At 42.1% G+C, this 25,754-nt stretch overlaps 1 protein-coding gene across 1 annotated transcript in view; it reads right to left on the bottom strand.

The window, feature by feature from the left end:
* Window positions 1-1,048: 1,048 nt before the first annotated feature.
* slc24a4b (solute carrier family 24 member 4b) overlaps window positions 1,049-25,754 on the bottom strand; it is a gene marked incomplete at both ends in the record, with an annotated part of 28,394 nt that continues 3,688 nt past the window's right edge. The window contains 16 exons of the mRNA XM_079179769.1: window positions 1,049-1,198; window positions 2,104-2,169; window positions 2,331-2,443; window positions 3,011-3,125; window positions 3,477-3,643; window positions 4,076-4,217; window positions 4,482-4,651; window positions 7,131-7,285; window positions 9,336-9,389; window positions 10,228-10,253; window positions 10,334-10,408; window positions 10,777-10,880; window positions 10,991-11,075; window positions 11,169-11,243; window positions 13,644-13,720; window positions 22,676-22,783. Of these exons, the coding sequence (XP_079035895.1) occupies window positions 1,049-1,198; window positions 2,104-2,169; window positions 2,331-2,443; window positions 3,011-3,125; window positions 3,477-3,643; window positions 4,076-4,217; window positions 4,482-4,651; window positions 7,131-7,285; window positions 9,336-9,389; window positions 10,228-10,253; window positions 10,334-10,408; window positions 10,777-10,880; window positions 10,991-11,075; window positions 11,169-11,243; window positions 13,644-13,720; window positions 22,676-22,783 (1,682 nt within the window). The remainder of the gene's footprint in view (window positions 1,199-2,103; window positions 2,170-2,330; window positions 2,444-3,010; window positions 3,126-3,476; window positions 3,644-4,075; window positions 4,218-4,481; window positions 4,652-7,130; window positions 7,286-9,335; window positions 9,390-10,227; window positions 10,254-10,333; window positions 10,409-10,776; window positions 10,881-10,990; window positions 11,076-11,168; window positions 11,244-13,643; window positions 13,721-22,675; window positions 22,784-25,754) is intronic.

The following is a 25,754-nucleotide window of genomic DNA, read 5'->3' as shown; positions in this document are numbered from 1 at the left end:
AAGCATTTCCATGTGCAATTTGTTTCAGTGAAAAAAAAAAAAAAAAAACAGGCAATGTCCTACATTTGCAACAAGCTCTCCTCTGCATTTCATACTAGACAAAACCTTCGTTTAATTAATAGAAAAGAAAAAAAAAAAGTGTTTACATGTTTACATTGTGCAGTGCTGCATATGCATAACACCCTCACAGTCATCTGATCTGGACTGCGGTACAACTCGACACAAAAGCTTCCTGACAAAACGTCTTTTTTGTTTCGTTTTTTTTTTAAGAAAACACAGCAGAATTGATCAAGCAGGTGAGGGTGGAGGAGAGTTGCGGCGGGTGAGTTAAGTGAAGAGCTAACAGTATCTGCTCCCTGATGCCAAAGGCCATGCTAGGGGAGTGGGGGGTCCAGGCTGGAGGAGGGGAGCTGCCAAGGACAAAGCCCTCCTCCATGGGGTCGAGAGGGAAAAGGGAGTGCACTTCTTTCTTTGGGTGCTGGGGGAACTGTAATTATTTTCAGGCGCGAGTTCATGGAGAGTTATCTCTTTGTGGGGGTTTTGGTTGGAATCTATTTTTTGTTTCCCCCGTCACAAACTCTTTTGGTTTGTGGAAAGGCTTTGGAAATGGAGCGGAAATCTATATGTGAAAACAGTGAAAACACACACCAACAATCAACAGGGGGCACTTATGATTCTGGAGGTCCCCAACATCTAAAGGCATGCTAAACGGGTAGAAAGTTAACAGGCGCACAGAATAACTAAAGACTCTCCTGCAATAACAGGCAATGCCTGAAATAATTTGAATTAAGGACCGGCACTGTGTGACAAGAGGACAAATTAGAGACATAGAATGAAGTCCACTCTTACAGCGTGTACTGCCTCTTGAGGAAATGAGATTCCTATTTGGGACTAAAAGGATTGCAAGAAAGAGCGCAAGAGAGGAGAAAAAGAGTCTGCAGATAGGTCCAGTATACTTGGGGGGGGAAAAAAATAAAATAAAATAAAAAGATTTGGGGGTTGCTATGGGAGCGTTGAGGTTTTGGTATCGGAGGCATGCTGCTGTGCTCTAGTCCTCCATGCACATGGGCAGGTTGACAAAGGTGAAGACGTTGTACTCGATCATCACGGAGATGCAGACGAAGATGGCGTACAACACCAGGACGTAAATGCCCAGCTTCACGTCCAGCCTCCATTTATTCAGGTGGATCCCCAGCACCTGCACACGTACAAATACATCAGAGAGGCATGCGCTGGATCGCGCATGTTCCACATGACATCTGAATGCGCAGTAGTTTGAGTTAAGAGGCGATAGTATGGACCAAAACAAAGCAGAATTGAATGCTTCGCCCGATGTTGAATGCACCCTGATCTGACTCAATAGCGCGTAACTGGGCAGCCAATACACATATTATGCAAATCTCATCCTAAAACTGATCCACAAGAGGCATTTTAGCTACAGCAGTGTGTCCATCGTTCTGTTGGAGCTAACAGATTTTCTGTAGCTGGCTCATTACTCATGTGTGTGTGTTTAAGATGCCACGGTCAAAAAAGCATTGGCCGAACAAAGATTACTGCAGTAATTTATACAAATTTAAAAAAAAAAAAAAAATATCAAACGAAAATGTAATTTTTTTTTATAGAAGTAACATTTGTTTACCAACTGTGTTGAAACTTCTGTTTGTTTGACGCCACATTGTGAAGAGTTGACTGCAACTTAGAGTTTTAACATATTTTGTTAAAGGGTAATTTGTTAATTCTTTTTTCAGTAAGAGTTTCACATTCCACTTAATTATTGAATGCAGCGTGAATATCCACATCTCGGTTTGTTCCAAAAAAAATAAATTCATTACCTCCTTTGCACCAGAGGATCTTTCATAGGAAGGATAACACTACAACACTGAATTATTTACATTTTGATGAGCCCATTACATAACTTGGTTCAGTCGCTATTGCATAACAGTGAATCAGTCAGTGATGGTAGATAAATAGCATCCCTGTTTGGCTACTATGTGAAAGTAGTGTGGATTTTTACTTTATACACTTAGAAAAAAAAAGTTGTCTTCCAGGGACTGGTGAACATCTGGGACCACTGCAGCATAAACATCATTAACGATTGCTCACCGTGAGGGCCACAGAGCCCAGCAAAAGCACCACCGAGTACACCAGGCCACGACTGTTGATCATCACCTGCAACGCACAAGAGAGGACAACAATGACCCTGCAGCTCCTCAATCTTTTTCAAATCAACATCAAAGATAAGGAGGAACTGAATTTTGGTCGTTTCTTACGCCAACACGCAGAGTGATAAGAGAAACGACAAGTTCTTGTAAGGTAAACAAGCTCCTTACCACTGATCCATAGCTGACGCACATGGTCTGTATCGCCCAGGGAACCCCAAGTCCCACGAGAATATCAAACACATTACTGCCAATAGTGTTCGACACGGCCATGTCTCCCAAACCTGCAACAAAATCAAAAGAAGCCATTTTATAAAAAGGAAACTAACTTTAAGAAAGATTGTCATTGAGACTTTCAGGTTGAATAAACCATTTGTATCTAAAGTTTTTCCTGTTCTGTACTTTGATATTTGTGAGGGCCTAACCTTATTCAGCCGACGCAGGGCTACATCGAACCATTTCCTCTCGTTTCTGTGCTTAGTCCCAACTTGTTTAACTATTTATTTGTATGTAGCAGACAACACATGTATGGACAGTACGACAAGTATGTTACACTAGATTTGTAAATGCCAACAAAGTCTAACGATAATGCCATCTGCACTACATTTTTTACAATAAATACTGAGATTTTAATATCTAGATAGAGTTCTCCATCCATGTTCTATCGCCTTAAGAAAAGGAACATCCCAGAAAGCACTTTCACCACAAAAGGTCCTGGAGGACTAGTGATTTGAAATATCAGGCAATATCAACGTCTGGCTCTCCACCGTGTTATTTATAGCAACTATACTAATAATAAACAACATTGACGAAATTGCAATCTAAAACCGTTTCAGAAGGGAGCGGTCTACCTTGCCGAGCCACAATGAGGCTGGCTATGCAGTCTGGGACGCTGGTGCCTGCTGCCAGAAATGTGATGCCCATGATGACATCGGGAATTCCCAGAGTGTAGCCAATTACAGTCACCTGAGAGAAATGTACAGTGTCAGAGCTCAAAAATAGCATTTTCTGTTTGTCAACCTGAACACCAAATACCCAAGTTTAATGCTTTCCTACTTATCTGCAAATGTTTAACAGTTCAATAATAGTTATGCCAACACGGTTGCATTCATCTAGAGCCCTTGATGAAGTTTTTCCCCCCTTTTTTTTTTTACAACCAAAACACCAAAGATATTCAATTTCCAATGATAGTTTACAGAGAGTTGGAAAAAGAAAACATCTGATTAACCATTTCAGCACTACTAGACTCAAGTAAAAGTGGGGTCCTGGCAAATGCCTCACTCTGAAAATATAGTAAGTTCTTGCTTTCGCACTCACCATCCAGACCATAAAGTAGGAGAAGACGGCAATCCAGACGGTGGACAGGATGAAGGAGAGCATGAAGAATTTCTCCCAGCGAGGCTTGGCACAGTTCGGGACGGTGAAGAACAGCAACAGGAGCAGAGGCCACGAGATCAGCCACTTCAACTTGCTGCCAATACCCCCTGCAGCAAGAACACGCATTGGCACAAGCGATTAGCCTCTTGCTCTTTAGTAATATGGTTGAAGTACAATTTAAACGCCATACCGTCAAATTGTATCATGATAACCTGTAGACCACATTTCCCACGAATCTTTGCACTTTATAATCAAATCTGGTTTCCCCTCTTTGATTATGTGAATCTATCTGTCCAGCAACTGGATTGCTACAGTCACTTTAAGCAGACATATTGTCCACTATCTGTTGTAAGTGCCAACAACATGTGCATTTTTCTTTGACATTTGAGTTCTGTTTTGCTTATTTCAAGCAAGCAATACAAGAGGACATGAAATAGTTTTACATGTCTAAGATGTTACAACAGTTTTACCCAGTAAAGAATGCATCGAAGTCCACTTAACTACACACATGCATCGTGTAAATAACACAAACGACATACTTGGAATATGAAACGGCGAGATGGTTTCGTTTTCCGGCTCTTCGCTGGGTTTGTCCTCTGGCACGTTTCCATTCTCGATTTCAACCTTCCCGTCAATCACTTGTGTCTCCACTCCATTAGCCCCTTGGACCAACTTCTGGCGCTTTCAGAAAAAGAAAAAAAACTAAGTCAAAGAGCACATGAGCAGACAGACATGCTGCTACTTTTAACTGCAGCGTCACCGCCATATCTTTTATGCATTTTGTTTGAAATGAAAAACACAAATAAATGTAAACTGTCCCAGTGAGATAATGGTACTCTTTGTGGCTTAAAGGATTTAGCTGCTACTATGTGTTGAGTGTGTTCTACACTCAACACATAGTAGCAGCTAAATCCTCTTTTTGGGGGCAACGACGCAAGGCTGTACCTCTGTAATGATGAGGCGACTGGCCATGCGCAGACGGGTCTTGGGTCCAAAATGGCTGGTGACCATGACACGGAGACCAGCTTCTGGGAACCTGAACTTTGAAGGGCTGTCGTGCATGATCTCGTCCACCATCACCACCGATCCACGGCTGTAAGCCTTGGTGGGCTTGACTGAGGTTTGGAGGAATATGATGCAAATATACAAAGAAAAAAATCATAACTTAATGAATTAATTACCTGTGCATCAATCTAGCACACCAACACATAGCACTGTGTTTGCATTCATTTATACTCTAATTTATTTGTTTCATTTAAGTGCATCGTACTTCCTGACCGTGAACCGTTTTGAAAAATGAGTCCCTGGTGGAGCATCCTTATGACTAATTAAAACTTAAGAGCCATCAAGAGATATGTACTGTACTATAAACATCTGTAGTGTCACTTTGTAGTCTGACGCACTACAGTGTCCCGGGATACTAAGGAATATTAATGAGCACTCAACCAGGGCTACTTTGTCACCATATCGGAGCTTAAGCTGCACCAGGCAAGATTTTTTTTATGTCAGCACGCACCATTCCCATTACCCTAAATTACAACGTGGGCAGTTTTATACCTACACAAATCAAAACTTCAGAGCAACAACGTCCCCTAAAAAATGTGAATGTCTTGTCAAGTCGCGGTGTTTTCCAAAGCTCTGGAAATCACTCCTTTCGCGCCACTCCCTCATCTTTTACAAAGTGACCAGGAAATGGATGTTGGTGCCTTTATGTTGCAAGTCGTCTCAGCAGTAATGAGGGAAGTCAGATGAAGCCATGAACGAACACTTAATCATTCAGTTGATGTGAAATATTTAGTGGCGATGTGGAAAAGATTGACATGTTAAGACTGCATAAACCTGCATATATTCGCAGGATGTAAACGGGAATAAGACTCACACAGATCGGCAGAAAAACGTTGGTTATGATGGGGCTACCTAATAAAAAAAAAGCATCCGGTCTTGACGGAGTAGCAGATTAACGGTCCCAAATGAGTTCTTCCTTCTTTGACGTCACTCTATCCTCATATCATGGAGGTAAAGGGGAGTTTAAAATCTTTGGGCCCCCCCCCCCCTGAACACACCAACGTTGACCCCCCCCTCCCCCTCCTCACATCCCTCTGGTATAAAACATCACACACACAAGCTGAGTTAACATGATTTCTGGGTACTGAACATCAAATAGCTTTCCCAAATTGCCTGGCGCAGCTTTGAAGTTGCTCAACAGTTGTGAATATTTATGATTGATTTCAAAAATGGCATGAAAGACGTAACCTCTGACATCTTCGATCCAACTATCTCAAATTGTTGCGCAGGTGTCCGACACATCAAACAAATAGTTAGTCCACTTTGTGCTCTGATAATACTACTACACATCTTTAAATGTTTTATTGGGATCCTATAACTCCTCATTTGCCCTGTGCTCACAATTAGATATAAGACTCAGTGCATGGGGAATAAAAAAAAAGTTTAACTCTGCCTTAATCTGACTTATTATGCATGCAAGGATGCACATAAATTAACTGTGTAAACAGAGCCGGCACAAACATTTCCTCTTGTGAAATTCATTACCACTTCAGGAGTGAGTGGGTCTACGCCCCAGAGACCGGCAGAAGAAAGTAGTATGCAAGCAGAAAGAATTGGCACACAGCAGCACAACACTGTTGACAGTAAGCAAGAATAAGTTTAGTAAGGCTAAACAGACAGGCATGTTAAGACTAATGCAGCCAAAAGGGAAGGGTTAAATCTCTCAGAGGGGTTAAAAGTCACTGATTAGACACTTCTGAAAAGGTCAGAAGCAGGAAAGCAATTAGTGGAGAACTGTGTTTACGAGGAAATCTCGCCCAAATGTGACATTAAAAGATTTCAAATTTCGTCAAGAAGTTTTTTTAATAAGTTTGAAACCCAAGACAACAAAGTCCCGTGACATTAAACTGCATTACCGAAGGAAGATAAAGAATATCTTCATTATTCCCATTTTAAACAAGAGCATTTCATTTTGTGCCCCCTGTATGCGCAGATAAGCTTCAGTTGCTTATCACTCAGAAGAGGACTTAGCGGGCGGATAAAATGAATGGAGGAACAAAGAGAACTTTAAAAATTACCACAGGGAAAAAGAAAAAAGTAAGAGGGAGACATTTGACGAACCGTCTCTTCAGGTAGTGCAGTTTGTGAGGTCACAGGACTGAAGTTTTCTTGACCTTTCGGAAAGGGATTCTGCAGAATCATGTTTGAAAAGGAACAGTTTGACGTTTTGGGAGACGAGTTTATTTGCAGTCCTGCTGAGAGGATCAATACCACTCATGTCCGTCTGCTAAATATAAAGCTAGCCAGTAGCCGGTTAGCTTAGCACACTGTTGCATAATAAACAGGTGTGAACAGGGAAACCTGTCCCAAAATGTTGAACTATTCCTATATGTAAATTTCAGCAGAATACCATAGAAGATGAAAAAAACTGAAGTTAGTTCAGCAGATAGGGGCAATGGTTAAAGCCACATCAGAAGGAAACAACCACAGTCTTCCAGAAGTCAAATCATCTCTAGATCTCCATTTAAACATCCGATTCATGTTCTGACAGAATAATCTTTGGTTCCCAGCCTGTCTGATTAACCTTACCTGGTGAGATTAAAGGCAATGACGGGTCGTCATCCCAAACATAGTCATAACTAGTATTACCGTCCTCCATCTCACTGCTGGCTGCAGCGTTACCATTTGCCACATTCTTGTTCGACTTCGACCCCATGAAAAACCTCTGCATGCTGGTGTTGAATCTAGTAATCAGATGGAACATAATCCCTGAATTAGAGATACTGAAATAATTCAGCCCAGAGTCCTAAAGGGAAAGAAATAAACAAGATTGAGCATCAATATTCACATTTGCGAATAAGGTTTATGAGCTTCAGATGAAAGGCTCCAACTTGTTTGAAATGTACATTATGTCTCATTAGCCAAAATAACCTGTTTACTATCCGTACTTTTATAGAGTGAATTTACAGTTACGGTGGCCTAATTTCTGAAAAACTGCATCAGCATAAACCGAGTGAAAAATGGCTGAAATATGCTGTTCTGCATAAGAATAGAAGGGAAAAAGTGGCCAATCGCAAGGCTTTCATACGCAACAAGGGCCTTCAATAAGACCATTTGAGTGCCATTACATAAAAATGGATTGCAAATACAGTCACTTCTGATGCCTTTGAACAAAATGTGTGCAAAGTAACACCGACAACATCTAAAGAACAGCTCTATCCCTTTCAGAGGTTACACCTTCAAAAGCTAACATGAAAACTAATGTTCTGTATTTTACAGTTTGCAGCATATTCAAAGTCGTTATCTTAATTCCACATTTTACTTTATGCTAAGTTTCTCCTCTGAATCGAGGGTTTTTTAACTAGAGATTTTTAGATTTTGTAGAGTTTGAAGCCCAGGAACGGCAAAAGGCTGTAAAAGATAAATAGTTTCTTAAATATGTAAATTGAGTGTAAAATCATTCAACAGGGTTTACATTTAAAAAAGAGAAAAGGCTAGCTAGCTAGCAAGCTTGACTGAAAATGTTAGCTAAACACACAGAGAAGCACAAACCATGAAGACTGAAGCAGGCTGGCCGTTTCTAATTACATCAGCTGTGTCCCAATTCAGCGGTCCCAACCTTCGAAGGCTGCATTTGCAGACCATCACAGCGGCTCAGTTTGGGGCCCAAGTATTCTTGACTGATATCCAAAAACAAATGCGCATCTTTTTTTCTTTAACTCTTGGATTTAGCGTTACTCGTTTTCACAATTGGCAGCGTGTATGCTATTTGAGGAGGGAAAAAAAAGAATCACAGCCAAGCCCTGGAAGGTCACCTCGGCGCTCCGATCGAGCTATATAAAACTCACTTTACACCATTTTGACTGGAACAGCCCAAAGTGGTCAGCGGATATTTTTGGGAGAGGGCAGACATATGACAGCACTTCTTTCCTCCAAATGAGAAAGGAGAGTGATCCGGTTAAGCCCGTGCTCTTAGCCACTACAGAGGGAGAAAGATTAAACTCTTATGGCAGGGAGAGAGCAGGCTGCTGCAGACTGTAACACAGATTACCAGCTGGACAGAGACAGCGGCACAGGACGACGTGGGTTGGCATTATGCGGTTTGGACTATAAAAGACACAAATGTGTCGTGATAGATGGAGTCTGTATTTTGTGCAAACAGTTTGCTCATACAAGCAGAAAGGTAACAGATTAAATGAGACAGGGGACGAGACGTCTTCGGGGCCGATTGTAACCGAATTATGTGAATGGATGCACACACCCCAGACAACAGACGAAAAAGAACCCCTACTCTGATCCTAATAATCCAAAGGTTCAGTGTCATGGGGCAATAGTTTTATGAAATAAAATGCATAGAATCCTCCACATAATTAACTTTAATAGTTTCCTATGTGCAGCATTTTTTTCAATCAATTATATAAAATGAATACAAATTCTGATCTCTAGCATATTTGACAAAGATCCATAAATAAGAAAATGTAAAATGGTGTCCTTACGGTGTGAAATTGCATTATAAAATAGTTTCCACCAGAAGGCACCTGAGCTTAATCTTTCTCTAACATCTGGGCTAAGGGGACATGAGAGAGACCCTCCCCTCCAGCTGGAAACACTCTTCTCTTGTGAAACACCAGAGTGCTCTCCTCATGCTCATTTAAAAAAAATGTTAAAAAAAGTATCAGAGCGCAGAATTATAGCAACTCTCCCCAAGTTTACACTCAGGTTGTTGCAGTGGGAATGTGTCAGTCAGCTTGAACAACAACTGAACAAAAAAAAAAAAAAACATGCAGAACTCACTTCATGATAAGGATATATCCAGCATACATGACCACCAGTATCAAACTCTCCCACCTGGTGAAGATAAAAATACAGGGTTAATTATAAAACAATGAATTCGGGTTCCCACACACTTTAAATAAATCAGTGTGTATGATTTAGTAGCATTTAGCGGTGAGGTTGCAAACAACGGAATACCCCTCCGCTCACTCCGCCCTTTCCGAGACTGCTTTAACGTGTGCCACAGAGTACAAAACCGTGGTAACGCCATGGTGTCTTTCAGGACCTTCGCCTCGCCTACTTTCAGAGCAACGTAATTCAGAAGGTGGGTGGCAGTTGCACGGCTTTGCACTCAGCAGCTCACGTTACCACAGTTTCACTGAAGGACTACGATGGCCTTGAGGTAACGTAAAAAACAGAATAGGTTCTCTCTAGAGCCAGTGTTCAGTTTGTCTGCTCTGGGCTACTGTAGAAACATGGCCGTGAAACATCGTAGATATGAAGGGCTCATTCTCTAAACATGAATATTCTTTGTTTCAGGTGATTATACACTTATGAAAACATACTCATTCATATTTTATTCAATTTCTGCAAAGAGATCCTCCAAAATCCTACACACGCGTCCTTTAAAGTCAGACTGTAACTTTTGCTGAACAATGACTTCTGTCACCACAAGTAACAATTACAGGACAATGCTATGTTGTAGTGTAACGTCAAGTCTGAATGTGATGTGCAGCAATGTCCTAAAGTTGTATTAAAGTTTACAAACATAATCAAAGTCATTGAGTGTGAAGATGTGATTCAGGGTGTTTTCTTGCTTATGAATTTAGCGTTCCAATCATAATGTTTTTTCTTTTAAAAGTTACATAGTCCCGTTTTAAAATATGGACACATTTAAAGCAAACTGACTTACCATTCTATCTTCCCATCGTAGATGAACTGAAAAATAAAAGGAAAACATAGCTTTATCAAACTTAGGCTGATTTGGATTTTTTTTAAATGCACGGGGTCCAACTTACTGCAATTAAAGCCAAAACAGACAGGGTGTAGTAGAAGGAATCCCTGAAAACTGCCCACCAGGTCAAAATCACCACCTGATTTAAAAAGGGAAAAGTGCAGCGTCATATTTTAGATCATTGCGCATTAGGGTTCTGTGAAGCATTTTGGTTCATACATATGGTATGAACCAACAAACTTAATATGTGAATTTCACTTGACAGAAAGAGCTTACAGAAGAAACATTGATTTATGATTAATTTACGCCTCCAGAGTTCTCCATTTCTACTAAAACCATTTTTGAGAAAGCCAACTAAAGCAGATGGCTTTGTTTCCCCTCAGCAAATGCAGAGCAGCTACACATGTGCTGCTCTGCAGTCTATAAATAAACAGAAAGATGCAGCCGGAGCAGTAAGTCACTCCCTCTGGCACGCACACACACACACACACACACACACACACACACCTGTCCAGCAAAGATCCCGCAGACACCAATGATGCAAAGGATGTTGAAGACCGCCGAGCCAACGATGGTACCCACCCCCACATCACCGTGGGTGATGAAGACACCTGCACACGTGGAGAGGCCGTTAATCAGACACCAACCATCTGGGAATGTCTGAGTGTATACACATACTGTAGGGGTGCCTGTGTGTGCGTGTGTGTGTGTGTGTCACTACCAATGACTGAAGCAAAAAGCTCTGGCGCAGAGCTGCCAGCTGCCATGAAGGTGGCTCCGGCAACATCTTCACTCAGATCAAGTTTCTGCAGAAATTAAGCAAAGAGGTCTGGTTTACACAAACAACGGCATTGTGTGATGTCAACGCTGACAAATCAAAGACTGCAACTCCCAAGTACCTCACAGATCTTCTCCAGCGCCGTCACAAAGTATTCGTCGCACGTTATGGCGAGGGCCAGAAACATGTAGAGTGCCTATAGACAGAAACGGTAGAGTTACGCTCTAAGAGAGTGAGTGTGTGTGTGTGTGTGTGTGTGTGTGTGTGTGTGTGTGTGTGTGTGTGTGTGTGTGTGTGTGTGTGTGTGTGTGTGTGTGTGTGTGTCAAGGGCAAGACAGCGTGTGTCTGTGTAGATACATCCTTAATCAGCAGAAATTAGCAAACTTAATAGAGCCTTGGCAGAGCAAGATGTTCTCCAGCTAAAGGACGGGTGAAGGGGAATCTCAAAGCACAGCATCCAATTATAATAGTGCCTGCATTAAATTCAAATGTCAATTCAGCAACAAGCTGTTCTCTTGCAATTTGAAAAAAAAAAATCTACAGGATCTATCAGGATAGATGTGAGAGAGGAGAGGTGGGAGCAGCATATTTCAGTAGCTGAGGAGAGATCTATAAATTATAGATCAGCTGTGACATCATCATGGCCCGGCAGCCATGGCGGCGGTGCTCTGCTCTATGCTATCCACAGGGGGCAGTGCAGGACTGCAGTATGATCAGCCCCCCCCCCCCCCCCACACACACACACACATTGTATTTTACTCCTCTCAGCAGTGACAATAAGAAGTCAAATTTCAGTGTGGAACATCCAGTTTGAGACACTTAAGTGTAAGAGCAGCATACAGAACTGCTCAAATCATACAAGACTCTTTATGTCCCGGTCATATTCTATTTGCGTCTCTAACCTTACAAGGGAAACCAAAACCTGATAGTGATCATGATAATGTTTTCATTAAGAACGAGAGAGAGAAGATGAGCACTCTCTAAAGCACCCTCGTAGGCGGGGGATCTCCGTGCTAATGTAATCTGTGTGGTGAGAAGTGCTTAACCATGCCGTGGAGGCAAAGTACTACAGTTCTCACACCTCTGTTCAAACTGGCTCTGCTCAAAAATGTCATCGATTTTTAGTCAGAGTTGGACAAATCCAGTAGGTGTCTTCACGTCGTCCTAGTCCTTTTAGTATACAATTCCCTGTGTTCCCTTGCCGAACTGCAACGGAGGCATCGTAACAGAAATTTAAAAAAAAAAGGGAATTTTCGACTATCGCTATGTGACAGACTTGAAACTGTGTGAACCTATTCTTTAATCCAACAAAACAATACATTATTTAAAGTCTCAGCATGTCTACCCCAGTGTGGAGAAGGCTGTGAAGCAACATTTCATGCTGAGGTATAAAATTTCCATTCATGTCCAATTCATTCTGGTTTCAGGTCAACATTTTCTGAGCGGGATGGGGAATGTGTTATGAGGGGAGCCTCATGACCTCAGAAATTTCTCAAATCCTACAGCCCTGACTTGCATTTGACTAAAAGAAACTTTTTAAAGCCAGTTAAATCCAGCATGAAGAGCATTACCTCCTGCTGAACAATACCCAAGAACTCCATTGAACTCCACAGGTCAAGTCAGTTGGAGCTTAGCATGACTAAATACTCAATAATGGTTTTTCATGTGGAGAAGCCGCTCATACAAGATAAATACAAATGTACATTATTATAAATGTACATTTATAAAGGCCTCAGCATTGTTCTAATGAATGTAATCACTTAAAATTAAACTGACTAAAAATACTTCCAACGTCAGAGTTACACTATCATATTTATGAAGCCATCTACACACACACACACACACACACACACTCCTGAGTTGAAGCTCTCCTCTGAGAGAATGCTTTACGACACTCAGAACTGTAAAATGAAATGAATGAGGTCTTGTAGTTTTGCAGCTGTTCCGATGTGCATTCAATACATTCAAAAAACGACATGGGTTATATCCGCTGATTTTAAATCTAGTTCTACATTCTTGTACCGATTTGCTCCCTGCCCTTTTGTGTTTACTATATTATACACCCTGTCAAATGTGGTTGTGCGTTGGCTTTAATAATTCAAGATCAATTTGTCATAAAATATTAAGAGTGCAATTACTTGGCTATTCCCAGAGCTTTTGTTTTGTTTGTATCCCATGGCCTCTCAGAAAAGATCTGCATTACAACCTCCACGCTCAAAGTACTACTGAACTGTTCTACCCATTTTTCTTTCTTCCCTATAGATCGTCCTCTCATCTGTGTGCGAGTTTACATCTAGGAGTTTGTTTTGCACAAAACAGGTGAATGACAATTTGTGTGTAAAATCATTTGAGCATTAAAAAGCTCCTATGTGGCATCCTTACATTCACGCTAAGCAAAAACTGCTACTATGCAGCGACTCCAACCTTACCTTTCCGGCTTTAAAAAGATAAAAACAAGCAATTAGTCTGCTAAGTAAAACGCTTCTAAATCCACCTACAACCAGCTGAGCTCTACTAAAAGTGTTGATTGGGGACAGATGTGATGGGAGATGCAGGTGCAGCAGCTTCTACAAAAAAAAAATAAAAGTCCTCTTACCGCCGCGATGTGGAGCAGAACGCCCCCGCTCTTACGTTCATCATTGGTGAAAATGTCATTGGGGAACTCGTGTATTGCTGAGGAGAGAGGAAATGTCACGGTCACCACACAGGAGCGGCATATCAGCGAGGTACATGTCCCCGACCCACCCAGAGAGGACCACATGACTTCATGATGGGCGTCTGTCTCAGAGGAGCGGGCACGGTGTGCCCCGTTGGTTCAGCTTGCTTACACGGAATTAGTTTGGTCATGGTACCGATCAGAGTGTCATCCTGACTGTTCCTGTTCCATCTCGTCACACTTTATCATCTAATACAGCAACAAACACTCGTGTATACCTAAAAACAGGGCACTGCAGCCTGGAAAGGTGCAAATGCAAATTCAATAGCAGCCTGTGATCATCATCCCAAAAAAAAAAAAACACCTGGAAACTTAAACATCAAGGGCTTTGAATTTCCAAAGGACTGAAAATCAGCCTGCAGTATGTCACACCCCTCGGCAACCAATGACTTCATACCTATTCATGGAAGAAGAAAAAAAATAAACCATCCCATCTTCTCAAAACCTGATGTAAGAGCCTGGGCTATATTAAGAGCTTGCAGTCATACAGAATTAAAGCAAGCAGGCAGAAAAAAAAAAGAAAAAAAAAAGCGTCCTTGCAGAGGACTCATCATCCATCACCAGAGCTCCAGCTGGAACAGAGGGTGATCAGGGTGCCACCATACGGCCTACATCTCTGGGAGCACAACCGCTCCACAGTGCACCTGGCCGAAGACAGAAGCTGGCCGTCGCCCTGACGGGATCCGGCATCTGGGGCGATCTGCCTCGGTCCGACCCGTTCCTGTTGGGCCCCCGAGCTGCAGGCTCACATCTCGTTTCTTATTAAACAAGCCTGCAACATATACCTCCCATACTGCGTACACAAGTTACAGCTATCTCTATGCTACATTTAGACTTGTAGTGCAGAATAAACCAACAAAGGTCTACAGTCATGCAGCAGCTCCGTGTGGCTGTACTTCTTCATAGTCTATGCTAGCTGATGCCAATATCAGCGAACAATGGATGAAGATTTTAGCATTAGAGTTTTTATTGATGTTTTTACAGTTCATGCGGGTTTTGTAGTTTCAACTGTTCTTGTTGTGCACTTTTAATTTTGTGTTGGAGGTGCAGCATCATTTGGCGTCTGGCTCTCAGTGGATAACTGATAAAGATCCAGCTCTCTTGTTCAAACTGTGTATTTTAAAAAAGAAAAAAACATTCTGTAAATCTCCTTGATAAAATAAAGAACATTCTTCCAGTCAGCTAGGGTTGCAAAGTCGTTTTTTCACAATGACAAGTAGAATATTTACCATGTTCACCATCTTAGTTTCGTGTTAGCATGCTAACATTTATTAATTAGCAATAAACACAGTACAGCTGTGGCCGACGGTCAAGTATTTCCACCCGATGATGCCGTCAGGGGAGCACCAAAGTTGATCAATAGCTCATCCTGACGGGGACATGACTGCTTGTGCCAAATTTCAGTTTGCTGTAGAGACATTCCACTCAATACCACAAATGTGAGCGTCATGGTGGCGCTACATGAAAAGTTAAGGGATCATCGAAATCTATAGGATTCATCATCTTGTTGCGATATTTAAGTCTGGGTCCAAGTGGTGGACCTTGCTATCCCAACAATGAAATAATCAAGTAGATGGGACTGCCTTGCTGTGGCACTACTGTTCGAAAAATACAAATACCCAAGTGATGCAACAAACTGCTGTAGTCTGAGCCAGCAGAATAACACTGTTTATGACTGAATATAAGGCAAGCTGTGGGCCCCTTGTCGCATATGGACTCGTGAAGTGGAACAGCGCTCACCTGAGACTTCTCACTGCATCTGTCCCATCCCCACCGTTGCCTGCATTTATGATATTCGGCGAAGTGTGCACACATGACTGAATCAGCGCAGCATTTGGAACACTGCACAGGCACATCAAACACTCCACAGTATGTGGTCCAAGCCCACTCAAATCAACTGATGCATTTCATGTCACATACATGGACTTTTTTTCACGTTGCATCTCCATTATGTCATCTCAGACTCTTTGTGTCATGGCTCTTTGAGCCGGCCTTGATTTGAGGTCTCATTGCAGCACCAAGGCTGCCTCCATGACCCAGTAAATGCAACTGATTAGACGACAAAATAATAATAGTATGAGTAATGTCTTTATGACAACCTGGAGAACACCAGGCTGACATTGGGATCTGACAGCAACATTGACTATTGCAGGCGGCTTTAGCTCATTTCACTTATGACAGGTTCATGTGCTGAATGAAACATGTCGGAAATCCGCCGGCCTCAAGCAAAGGCGCAATCAATTACAGGATTTGTCAGCTGTGCCATCAGAGGTGACTGAAAAACTGATGCTGATACAGTAGGCTAAAGTCCTACTGATACCTCAGGGACAAACACCCACAATCAAACATTATTCTACCAGCTGAAGGTTGCTCGAATACTTCTGAAAAACATAAAACCACGGGGAAAGTATCAAGTTTGAATTTCCTGCTGTCCGAGCCTTTTCACCTCCTGCTTCCATGTTCACCCGCCAAACCTGCAGGTCTGCCATTAATCAATAATTAAATGCCATTGCCATCCATGTTCTTTGGTTACATGTTCAGCCCCCTGCCTCTGTGCACAATCAGGTCTGGCTGAGAGCGAGTTAAAAATAGGTGATCACAAAAGGTGTTTAAAGGGCGCCGCCACAGCAGAAAGAGGGCAGGCAGGGGTCACCTCCCCGGCCCTGTAAACACTCGGGCAGACAGCGTCTACAGGATTCGTCTGTGTCTCCTCACTGTAGAGGTCAAACCGGACGTGAACATGCCGCCACAGCCGTTTCCCCACGCAAGGACAGGACGTACACACAGGAGTAGGAAAACAGACAGATTACTTGAGTCATGCATCTCAAATGAGGCCCATAAATAGAACCATAAATAATATGTAGCTCAGTTGAATTGGGTATCATTTTTAATGAGGGAGAGTTGGCACACAAATAAGACAAAGTTTTCAACTTTCTGTCTGACGGTGAATCGTTCAATCAATTGCTTCAGCTCTAAGAAGAGTTTGCTTGCTATTCACCATTTTTTGTAATCATTTCATAAGACATTGCTTTGCTTTTAGACATATGCACAAGTTGTAGCCTACATTTATACGGCAAGACGGTAGAGATTTGTCAAATTAATATCTGGCATTGTGAACTAAACTGCATGTGCCAATTTGTTATTAATCACTATAAAAAATCTTTAGGTAAATATGTTTGAGATGGCGCAGAGGAAGCTGCTATCAGAATGTTCCGCTGAACAAAAGGTTGTGATTGTACAAATCGGAAAAAACTAAAACTTGTATCTATGCTGCTGTTCTTGTGTTTGCATGGGGCTGCCGTCTGTTTTGGAGGCGACGAAGGAGCGAGAGGGAGGGGATGTCTGTACCGGCACGACAGGCAGGAGGTAAAACAAAAAAAACAGGTCCTGTTCAGAGACTGAGCTACAAAATCTATAAATAAACCCTGGATTCTCTGTTTGGACACCTGACTGTGCCGCTTATGCAAGAAATTATTGGCAACAAGTGTTGGGAGGATTTGATGAGATGCAGCGCTACCATCACTTTCATAAGTGTGGACAGTATGAAAATGATTAGGGGTCAAAAAAGAGTGGGCTGACGATTTTAGGGGGGGGGGGGGGGGGGGGGGGGGGGAGGTCAATTTCTTTTCTCACCCTAGATGCATTACATAATTCAGCCTTCCCATGCAAGATATACATATTTCATTGAGTCAATAATGGTGACTTTCGTGTGCACAAAAGAGCCAAAAACATTTTTACCATATGCACAGGACAGCAACTTTTCACAAAAAGGAAAGGCGTCGTATCAAGTTGGGCCATAAAATAATTCAAGTAATTCAATCATTTCAGTTCAGCTCGACATGTTGGGCCCAGTTCACGACGGTTGGTGGTGGTAATCTATTATTGTATACGTTTATTGATAAAAAGTGACAATATTCACCCGTTTGTAATAATTGCTACTAATTTGGCAAAAAAAAATAAAAGTCATGTTCGATTGGCAGTAGTGTTATTCCATTAGAACATGGTTTAAACTTTGTGCTTTGCCACTTTAGTTAGGATTGCAACAATAATATCAGTTAACCCAATTCAATACGCGAGATATTTGGGAAATGGTGCAACCATATACGGGGTTCAAGGAAAATAACTACATGCACTATAAACTAGAGTATTCTTCCCTGGATTTGTTGTGGCACTGCTTTACTGCGAGTAAAGTTCAGTTATTTAAAGCACTGAATACATTTTAAAATGTCAAGTCCTACAATTATTGTCTCTACACAGGTCACACAAGTCTCTCTGCATATACAAAAATCTGCTCAGATAACCTTCATATAGTGGCGTATTAAAGCCAGAGCACGACAGCCATTCTTTACATTTGAGTAACTATTATTCCATAATCTGGTAATATTCCAGATATTATGGTGCCGTTACATAATGGAGCTCAGCATCGTGTACCGTCTGTTGTCCCAGAGATAGAAAGACAGGCGGGCAAGTCTCCACCCAACACAGCTACTGTGGTGGCCTGGACAAAACGGACTGATATGGAGCCATTCAAAGTATGTTTTCAGAGGAAAAACACAATGTCATCACTTGTTAAAAACAGCTGAATAAAATGATTATGATGCGAGCATGATGTTTTGGCGGCGGGCCCGGCGCTACCTTCTGTCACCGACCCACAGACCAGCCAAGTCATTAACAGAATACAGTTGACACTCCAGTACAGCAGTCAAGAGACTCTTCAGAGGAGAATGATTCCTCGGGGTCATTATTAGTCGATTAGATAATTAGCTTACTCCAGCAGACATCAGTGAAGAGCATGACTCAACGGTAACCGACAGCCATTCTTGTAAACATGACAACATCACGAGTAGCCTTTCTGGAAAATCTCTGTCAAACAGAAACAATAACTTCTTAAGAGCGCAGGGGCTTGGGTAAACCTACAACACACACACGATTATCCATTTGTTAGGTCGATACTTTCACATGCTCAAACACACGCAATTTCACCTGCATGAACACACTTGCATACCTATTGCACTTCCACGTTTAGTATGAATTCCCCTCAGCCCTTAATGTGACCGCGTTCATGTAAGAGTGAGCGGTCGGGGTGATGAAAAAGGGCCAAGCTGGTGAGCAGAAGACACCTGGTCCAATAACCTAAAGGGGGCGCCACTGTGAGACGTGCGCATTCAGCTGTGTACAGGAGAAATAGGTACCGAGCTCCCTCAGGGGTGAGGTATGGATCTGCAACAATACAAGAGTAGAGCTGCCTCGCTGCCGCGACTATACTCCTTTAAACCTAATGTCCCTTTTCTCGGTTTATATCAGCCAAAAGCAGAATGGGATGGAAATGTATGCGGTTGCAAATCGGAAGCAGAACAGAATGTGACAGAGTGCAAACATAAAAGGAGGTCAGCCGCGTTTGAACTGGGCAGCGCGGAAAGTGCTCTGTGCAGGTGCTTGTGCCTGCGAGCCCCCTCTCCTCAGCATTGTTCCACCGTTGGCATGCGAGCGAGAAGCAAAGAGAGGTCAGTTTCCATTATGCACAGCAGCATAATCCCCCCCGCTTGTGTAATTCCCTTTTAAAAAGCCTCCTTCTGGTGTTTCCCTGGAGTGGACGAAGCTGCATTCCAACGGTGGACTGGCTGCCTCCCTGCTGGCAGAGTCACCCCTCGTGTTACCGCCAGTTTTTGCCTACCCAAAACCAACCATACACCCCCCCCAAAGAACTGAAACTCAGGATTTTAGGCAAACAAGTGGATGTTGTACGCTGCCTTTTGTTTTCGCCAGCAGCAGAACTCACTCCACTCGCCAACAGACATTTACACCATAACACAGCAAGCTTTTTTTTTACAGGATGACGATTCCACTTTGGGCCACAGTCACCCAGTTCCTCCTCACCCACACCACTTTTCAAGCCAAACATGCAACATGTGCGTCCCGTTGCCCGTGGGAGGATTAGAGCCATATCTAAAACCACTACAAATCAAATCCCGTCGGATTATTTCATAGTACAAACCCAGCCATACTAAAACCTTTGCTTTGTTGTTCACGTCTACTTCTTGCGCTGCTGTCGTCGACGACGACGACGACTTCCACCAGGCCAATTAGGCCACTCAAGGGGAGTTTTAAATGCATGGTATTAGCAGCATCTTTATTAAAAGCTAATTATTCCTCCCACAGATCATTAGCCACGGTGCTCTGCCCCCCTCCCCCCCCCCCCTCTCTCCAATTTTCTTTGCTTCACAGTTGGCATCAGTCGGTCCCAAAATGGGGAATATAATCCAATATTCTCTGTCCTCAAGTAAACCTCAAGTCAAATAGCAAAACACATTTCTGATCACACTTCTTGTGCAGCCTTGAAGAAATCATAAAACATTTTGATTCGGAAATAAAACTGCCAGTACATTCAATCCACAGAGTTACTTGTTAAATCTAAGTGAAAAAGTGAGAGTGCATTTGTTCTATTCGTCATGAGCCTGCTACAAGGGAAAAATGCATTTAAAGTTCTGCATGCGACTATTAAATAAGGTTGTATCAGCCCCTTCAATCAGGAGCGCAACAAAAACAGTTTGGACAGCACCTTGTGCTTTCCAGGAGTTATTACTGAAAGACCAATAAAAAGGCACTCATGATGAATGGCTGCCTTAGCGGCACAAGTTTCAGGACAAGCAAAACAACATTAGCACCCCGTGAACCCTGAAAAGGGCTCCCTCGCCGATCACAGAAATAATGATGAGGAAAAGGCAGAGAGACCAAAGCTGGCCGAGTGTAATCTATGCAGCCCACAAACGGCGGCTTAATTAAACTGAGCTTCAGATGCTGCACACACAGCATAAAACGAAAAGCCTCCAATAATAATTCTCATCCAATCGAGCAGGGGTCCAGCCACGGTTCGTGCTTGGCACACCAGTGCCATCGTCCACTGCTGGATCATCAGGTCTGGACAAACAACTGCAGAGGGAATCGGGACAAGCGCACCGATCGGTGATAAAGAAAACAAAAACAATTTTTCTCGCTTATTGTGAGAGTTGGAAACCAAGAACTCTATTCAGTTCTTGGCAAATGTGTTGATGGTGAACATGTTATCGGTCCAGCTGATGATGGGAGACATGAGCAATAAATATTCTTGACAAGTGCAACGTGATCAATAAATTGACTGTAGTCAAACTGTCGGTCAGACAGAGAACAGTGATCAATGTTGGATTACTTTTTCCCCTCAACTTAAGAAATTTTGCGTTGAGTTTCCTGAATCTCTACATAAGGAGTTGCTGAGTAAAAATAAAAAGAGCCGAGTAAATAAGAAGAAAAATATTTTGTATAATTGGCCTTTTCCGTCAGATTTTTTCCCCCCAATTTTAGAGAATTTGGTCTAGAAGTCTAAATGACTTGATAGTGTTTTGCAGTATAATATATCGTGACGGTCAAATCAATCTATATATATATATATATATATCATCTATATTGAAGCCTTGCCCAGTTACAACCAGAGACACCCATACTGCCCACAACATAGTTACTGGTCATCCGAGGTGACCTGAAATCTATGACTGGATTATTCACAAAACCATGACCCAAGAACAAAGAGTCATATGATCGGCTCACAGTGACGGGGCAGAGCAGGGGTGGGATCAGAGGAAGGAGGACTAGAGCCGGTGAAAAATGTGTGGAATGCGAAGTACTGTCTGGTGCGGAAGACATTTGAAAAAAAATAAATAAATAAAAAAAAGGTAATCCTGAAGGATTAGGAGGAAAACTTCAAGCACCTAATCTTCTCATTTGGTGCTCATTTCAACAGGACCCCACTGTGATATTCAAATGGACTAAATACTGAATAGTTCAAATCCAGCGGCGTAAAAAGAGATGTTTTGCTTGTTTATTTGCAGGTCACAGCACCAATGATTCATTAATCCCTGAGGGATGCTGCCTGCTGTGACCAGTAATTAAGTCATAGCCAGTTAGTCCTTACTGGGTCACTTGTGATTACGCAAAAAAAACAAAAAACACACACTTATACATTTCCACTACATGACTTAAGATTGAGCAGGTAGTCCCTAAATCCTGTTTGCCAATAAATATCACCTCTAACCCTGCAGAGCTTTTCTCACCGAGTCATTGGAGGAAAGAAATTAAATAAAAATAAGCTCAAATGAAACGAATGTAGTAAAAAACACAAGGCAATTCAATTGACATCTTGCCATTGCTGCTGGTACATTTCAAATCAACAATATCATGAACAACGTAGCTTTAATGTTTTTCGTTGGCTGATGCAGATGTCAGCAGTGTCAGTGGAACTGTCAGCATAGAGTCCGGTATAACTAATTATAGGAGAATGCTGCTTCCCTTAAGTGTGCCAAAGACGCTGTAACATAATCAATACCTGACTCTTCTAATAGCCCTTTCAGTGCTTATTGCAGCGCAAGTATTCTAAACCGAGTCAGAACAATAGAGGCCAAATTAAAGTAGCATAGCAAACTCAAAAACTCCTCAACTTCTGCGTGCTATTTGGAGTTTTTCTTACAATTTCATTGATCGTCTTGGAACAATACATACCTATAGTCGTCAAGAATAGTGCATCTATGACTTTCCGACTGTATTGGTCATGCCGCGTACATTCACTGGTGCATAAAGATTATCAAATCTTATAAAATATATCCTGAGGGAAAAATCTGTGTCTTTAGCTTCTAAATGCTCCACTACGTTCACAAGATAGTCGCCAACTTTGTTTGTTTGCCATTTAGTGCTGAGCAGGAAGTGTGTAGCAGGCTTTTCATGGCAGTTTTGCTGAAGAAATAAAAAATCTTTAAGTTGCGGGGACGTAAAAAAACAATGCACAAAAAGACGTAAAAAACATTTGTGGAGGACGTGTGTGAGGAAAACTACAGAGTAGAGCGACAATTCTCTGTTGGTGGATTAATGGACCTTTAATAGCATACCTGGCGCTGAACAGTTCTTCTGCTCCGTTTCGTTGTCTGGTACTGAAGCCATTAGCCGTCTTCCCCAGTGTTCGACGTCCGCATGTCCCTCCACGATCATCCCATGGCCTGCAGGAAACCGAACACAAAAACAGCTTTGCTTATCATCCATTCAACCTGAATTAAACCATCTAAAATTGCAAAATGCAAGTTTGCTGCATGTGTTGGAGGTTAATACTGAAGATCTGCTGGAACAATTTAAAAGCCTTTTCTTTTGCCGCAGGGAAACCTTGAAACTCCATTTTGCACATTGTAAAAACAGCAAGGAAAACTAACATGGCTGCTCTTACACAAAAGTATGTTTTATGACCCTAAACATCCATGATCATGGTCATTAATCCAAATAAGGTGGCTTTTCTTTAATCCGTTAAAAGTTTTCATTCATGTAGAAATTACATTTTCTTCCGGCGGTAGCAATAACACATCAACATGCAGCTGCTGTGCCATTATGTTTTTGGGGTGGGAGAGTGGGTGGAGGAGCGTACAACTTTCATTTTTCATTAAAATGCTCTTAAGCCTCCGTAATGAGGACATAAAAAAACTGCTGTCCCAAATCTATTATGTAAAAATCACCGACGACCTGAGCGGCGTTTCAATGCTCACAAATTTTCATGAAATGTCACCACACAAGCGCAACGTTGATTCGACACAGCGGTAACTTGCTGCAGGATGATTTCACAGTATTGCTGAATTCTCGATGATGAGCAGATCACTAGGGAATACCCTGAGGACAGATTGTCTGTGTACAACTTGTTCAGATTACCTCCGTCTGGCTTGCCATTGTAGGTTATACAATGGTTATGAAAGACTTTGAAGCAGTGGACTCGCATGATCTCAGAGTTTGTAAATGTCTCCCTTGACCATGTGAATGTGTCCGAAAGATCACCGAATTCCCCCTCTGGCAATGAATTTGCGGAAGTTATGGTTAGGACAAAAGGAGACAACTATTACTGAGATGTAAAGACTTCTTGGAAAATTTGACTGATTAGAACACTGAATGTTATATAAAATATAGTAGAAATCCACCAATATTTGCTTATTGCAGGTACATCAGTATATGAGTCAGCTGATCGGTAATTTGGAGCAGGGAGGAAGTTGTTTAATCTGCTGATTATTTTCTCTATTTATCGATTAAATAAAGAACAAGATGTTACTACCGTTAAAAAGGTTGTGTTGGTGAATCTGAGCATCCCATTTACACGTTAAGCAGGAGTCGTGTTTCTGCCCACCGGATTTAAAAAAAAAAAAAAAAAAAACAGTTTAGGCACTGGTTAATCATTTTCTACTCTCCAACCTTTCACTTAATCTTTGTATAAAGTTTGTGGGTGTACAGACACCGAAATGGCGTCATTAAATGGCTTTTAATCCGGTACAGTTTGACAGCCTGGCGATCAGCAGGCGCTGGACAAACAGACTGTACACAAGGCGAGTGCAGCTGCTGCCCACAGCTCTACAATCCAAAAAACACCAAACCATCCAGTCATCACTGCAAACTGTTCCCCTTCACTAACCGGCTCAGTTTCACTCCCCCTTGTTGATTACCGTTATCCGCTCAATGCACACCAATGCAAGGCCAGGGGAGGGATTGAAACATGTGGACACTGTGCCAAGAGATGATCACTTTGTCATACTTGACAATAAGAGTCATGTGTAAAGCACATGGGCTGTTTGATGTTTGGAAACAGTGGACCATTTACATGTTTTGGGAAAGTTTGCATGACAGTCCATCTAAATGCAATTTCTCCAGGCTGTTATGTGTAGAATCACTTGACCGCAACTATGAAATCTTATGTTCTTTAAAGAATGACTGTGTCGTTTCGTGGTAAATGACTGCATGCATCCCTGTGTCCCTGTGACAACATTGGGGGTTCAGTGCTCTGCGTGCTTCCTGCCGAGCATCTGAAAATGAAAAACGATAAAGACTGATTTCTGTCGGGACTTCTAGGCAGGCTGGGGGTAGGATGAGGACTGCAGTCTGTTGTGGGCATGACTCACGTTGATTAATTGTCTTTGTCTCTATGTTGAATGACCGCAGTGTTGGTGTCGTGAAGAGCTTGGAGGTTTTGATTACCCCCGATTAACCCTCGTTAGTTTGTCAACAGGAAATCTAAAAAAACGTAGGACTTTCAGTGGAGTTTGGTGGACAGGAAACTCGATCCAAGAATCAATTTAGTTGTAAATAAAGTAAAAAGTGACATAACATTTTCTGACACCGGTGGTTGGCACACATGCTGCCAATTTCACAACTCAGAAACTGTGATTTAAAGAGTCTCTGGGATAATCTAGTCCGGATTTGACCAGTCTAAGTATAGTGGTTTTTGAAGGAGACCGGCCTCTACCTAAAATGTCAAACATGCATCGGTCGCTCAGCAATGGGAGGTAAGTTTCCCTCAACAGCTGCAATTAGGGAGCCAACTTCAGTGCCATCTTCGTTTCTCTGCAATGCCCACTTTCAGGAGCATAGTTGACAAACTACGAGTCAACACACAAATACGTGGAAACGCTGCAAAGGCAGCCATCTTAATTGCGGACCGTGTGCAATGACAATTGCAATGCATTTAAGCAATGTGTGGACTGTAAGACTCGCTGCAACAGAATTCTCAATAAACATTAATCTTACGCATCCGAGGCCTCGCCCCCATTAGCCAACTCTAATCATAATGTGCATTTAATTTGATCCCACAAGGCCTTACTCAAAAGCAGTAAAAAAAAAAATAAAAATTTAAATGTCTGGGACAATGATGGCATTGAAAGTTTTACCGACTTTTACAGCGTCATCTTTGAGGAGGCAACAGACACAACTAGAGAATATATTAAATTAAAAAATGAATGTCCTAACTCAGAAGATGACAACTATGGACACAAACAAAAATCCTCTATTCCCAAAGACATTTAAAAAACTAAAATGCATAGTTCAAAGATAAATAGCATTTAGGAGCAGGGACCTTGTGGAATTTAAGGAATGCCAGGAGGAATGGGAGGAGACGGCCATGGTCCCAGCTTAGGATGAGAAGGCCAATGAACTAAGTGACTTATGCAA

Source organism: Pholis gunnellus (genome assembly GCF_910591455.1).
Source record: "Pholis gunnellus genome assembly, chromosome: 19".
Lineage (NCBI taxonomy): Eukaryota > Metazoa > Chordata > Actinopteri > Perciformes > Pholidae > Pholis > Pholis gunnellus.
Note: the sequence above shows the minus strand (reverse complement) of the source record. Positions and strands in the feature narration are given on the sequence as shown.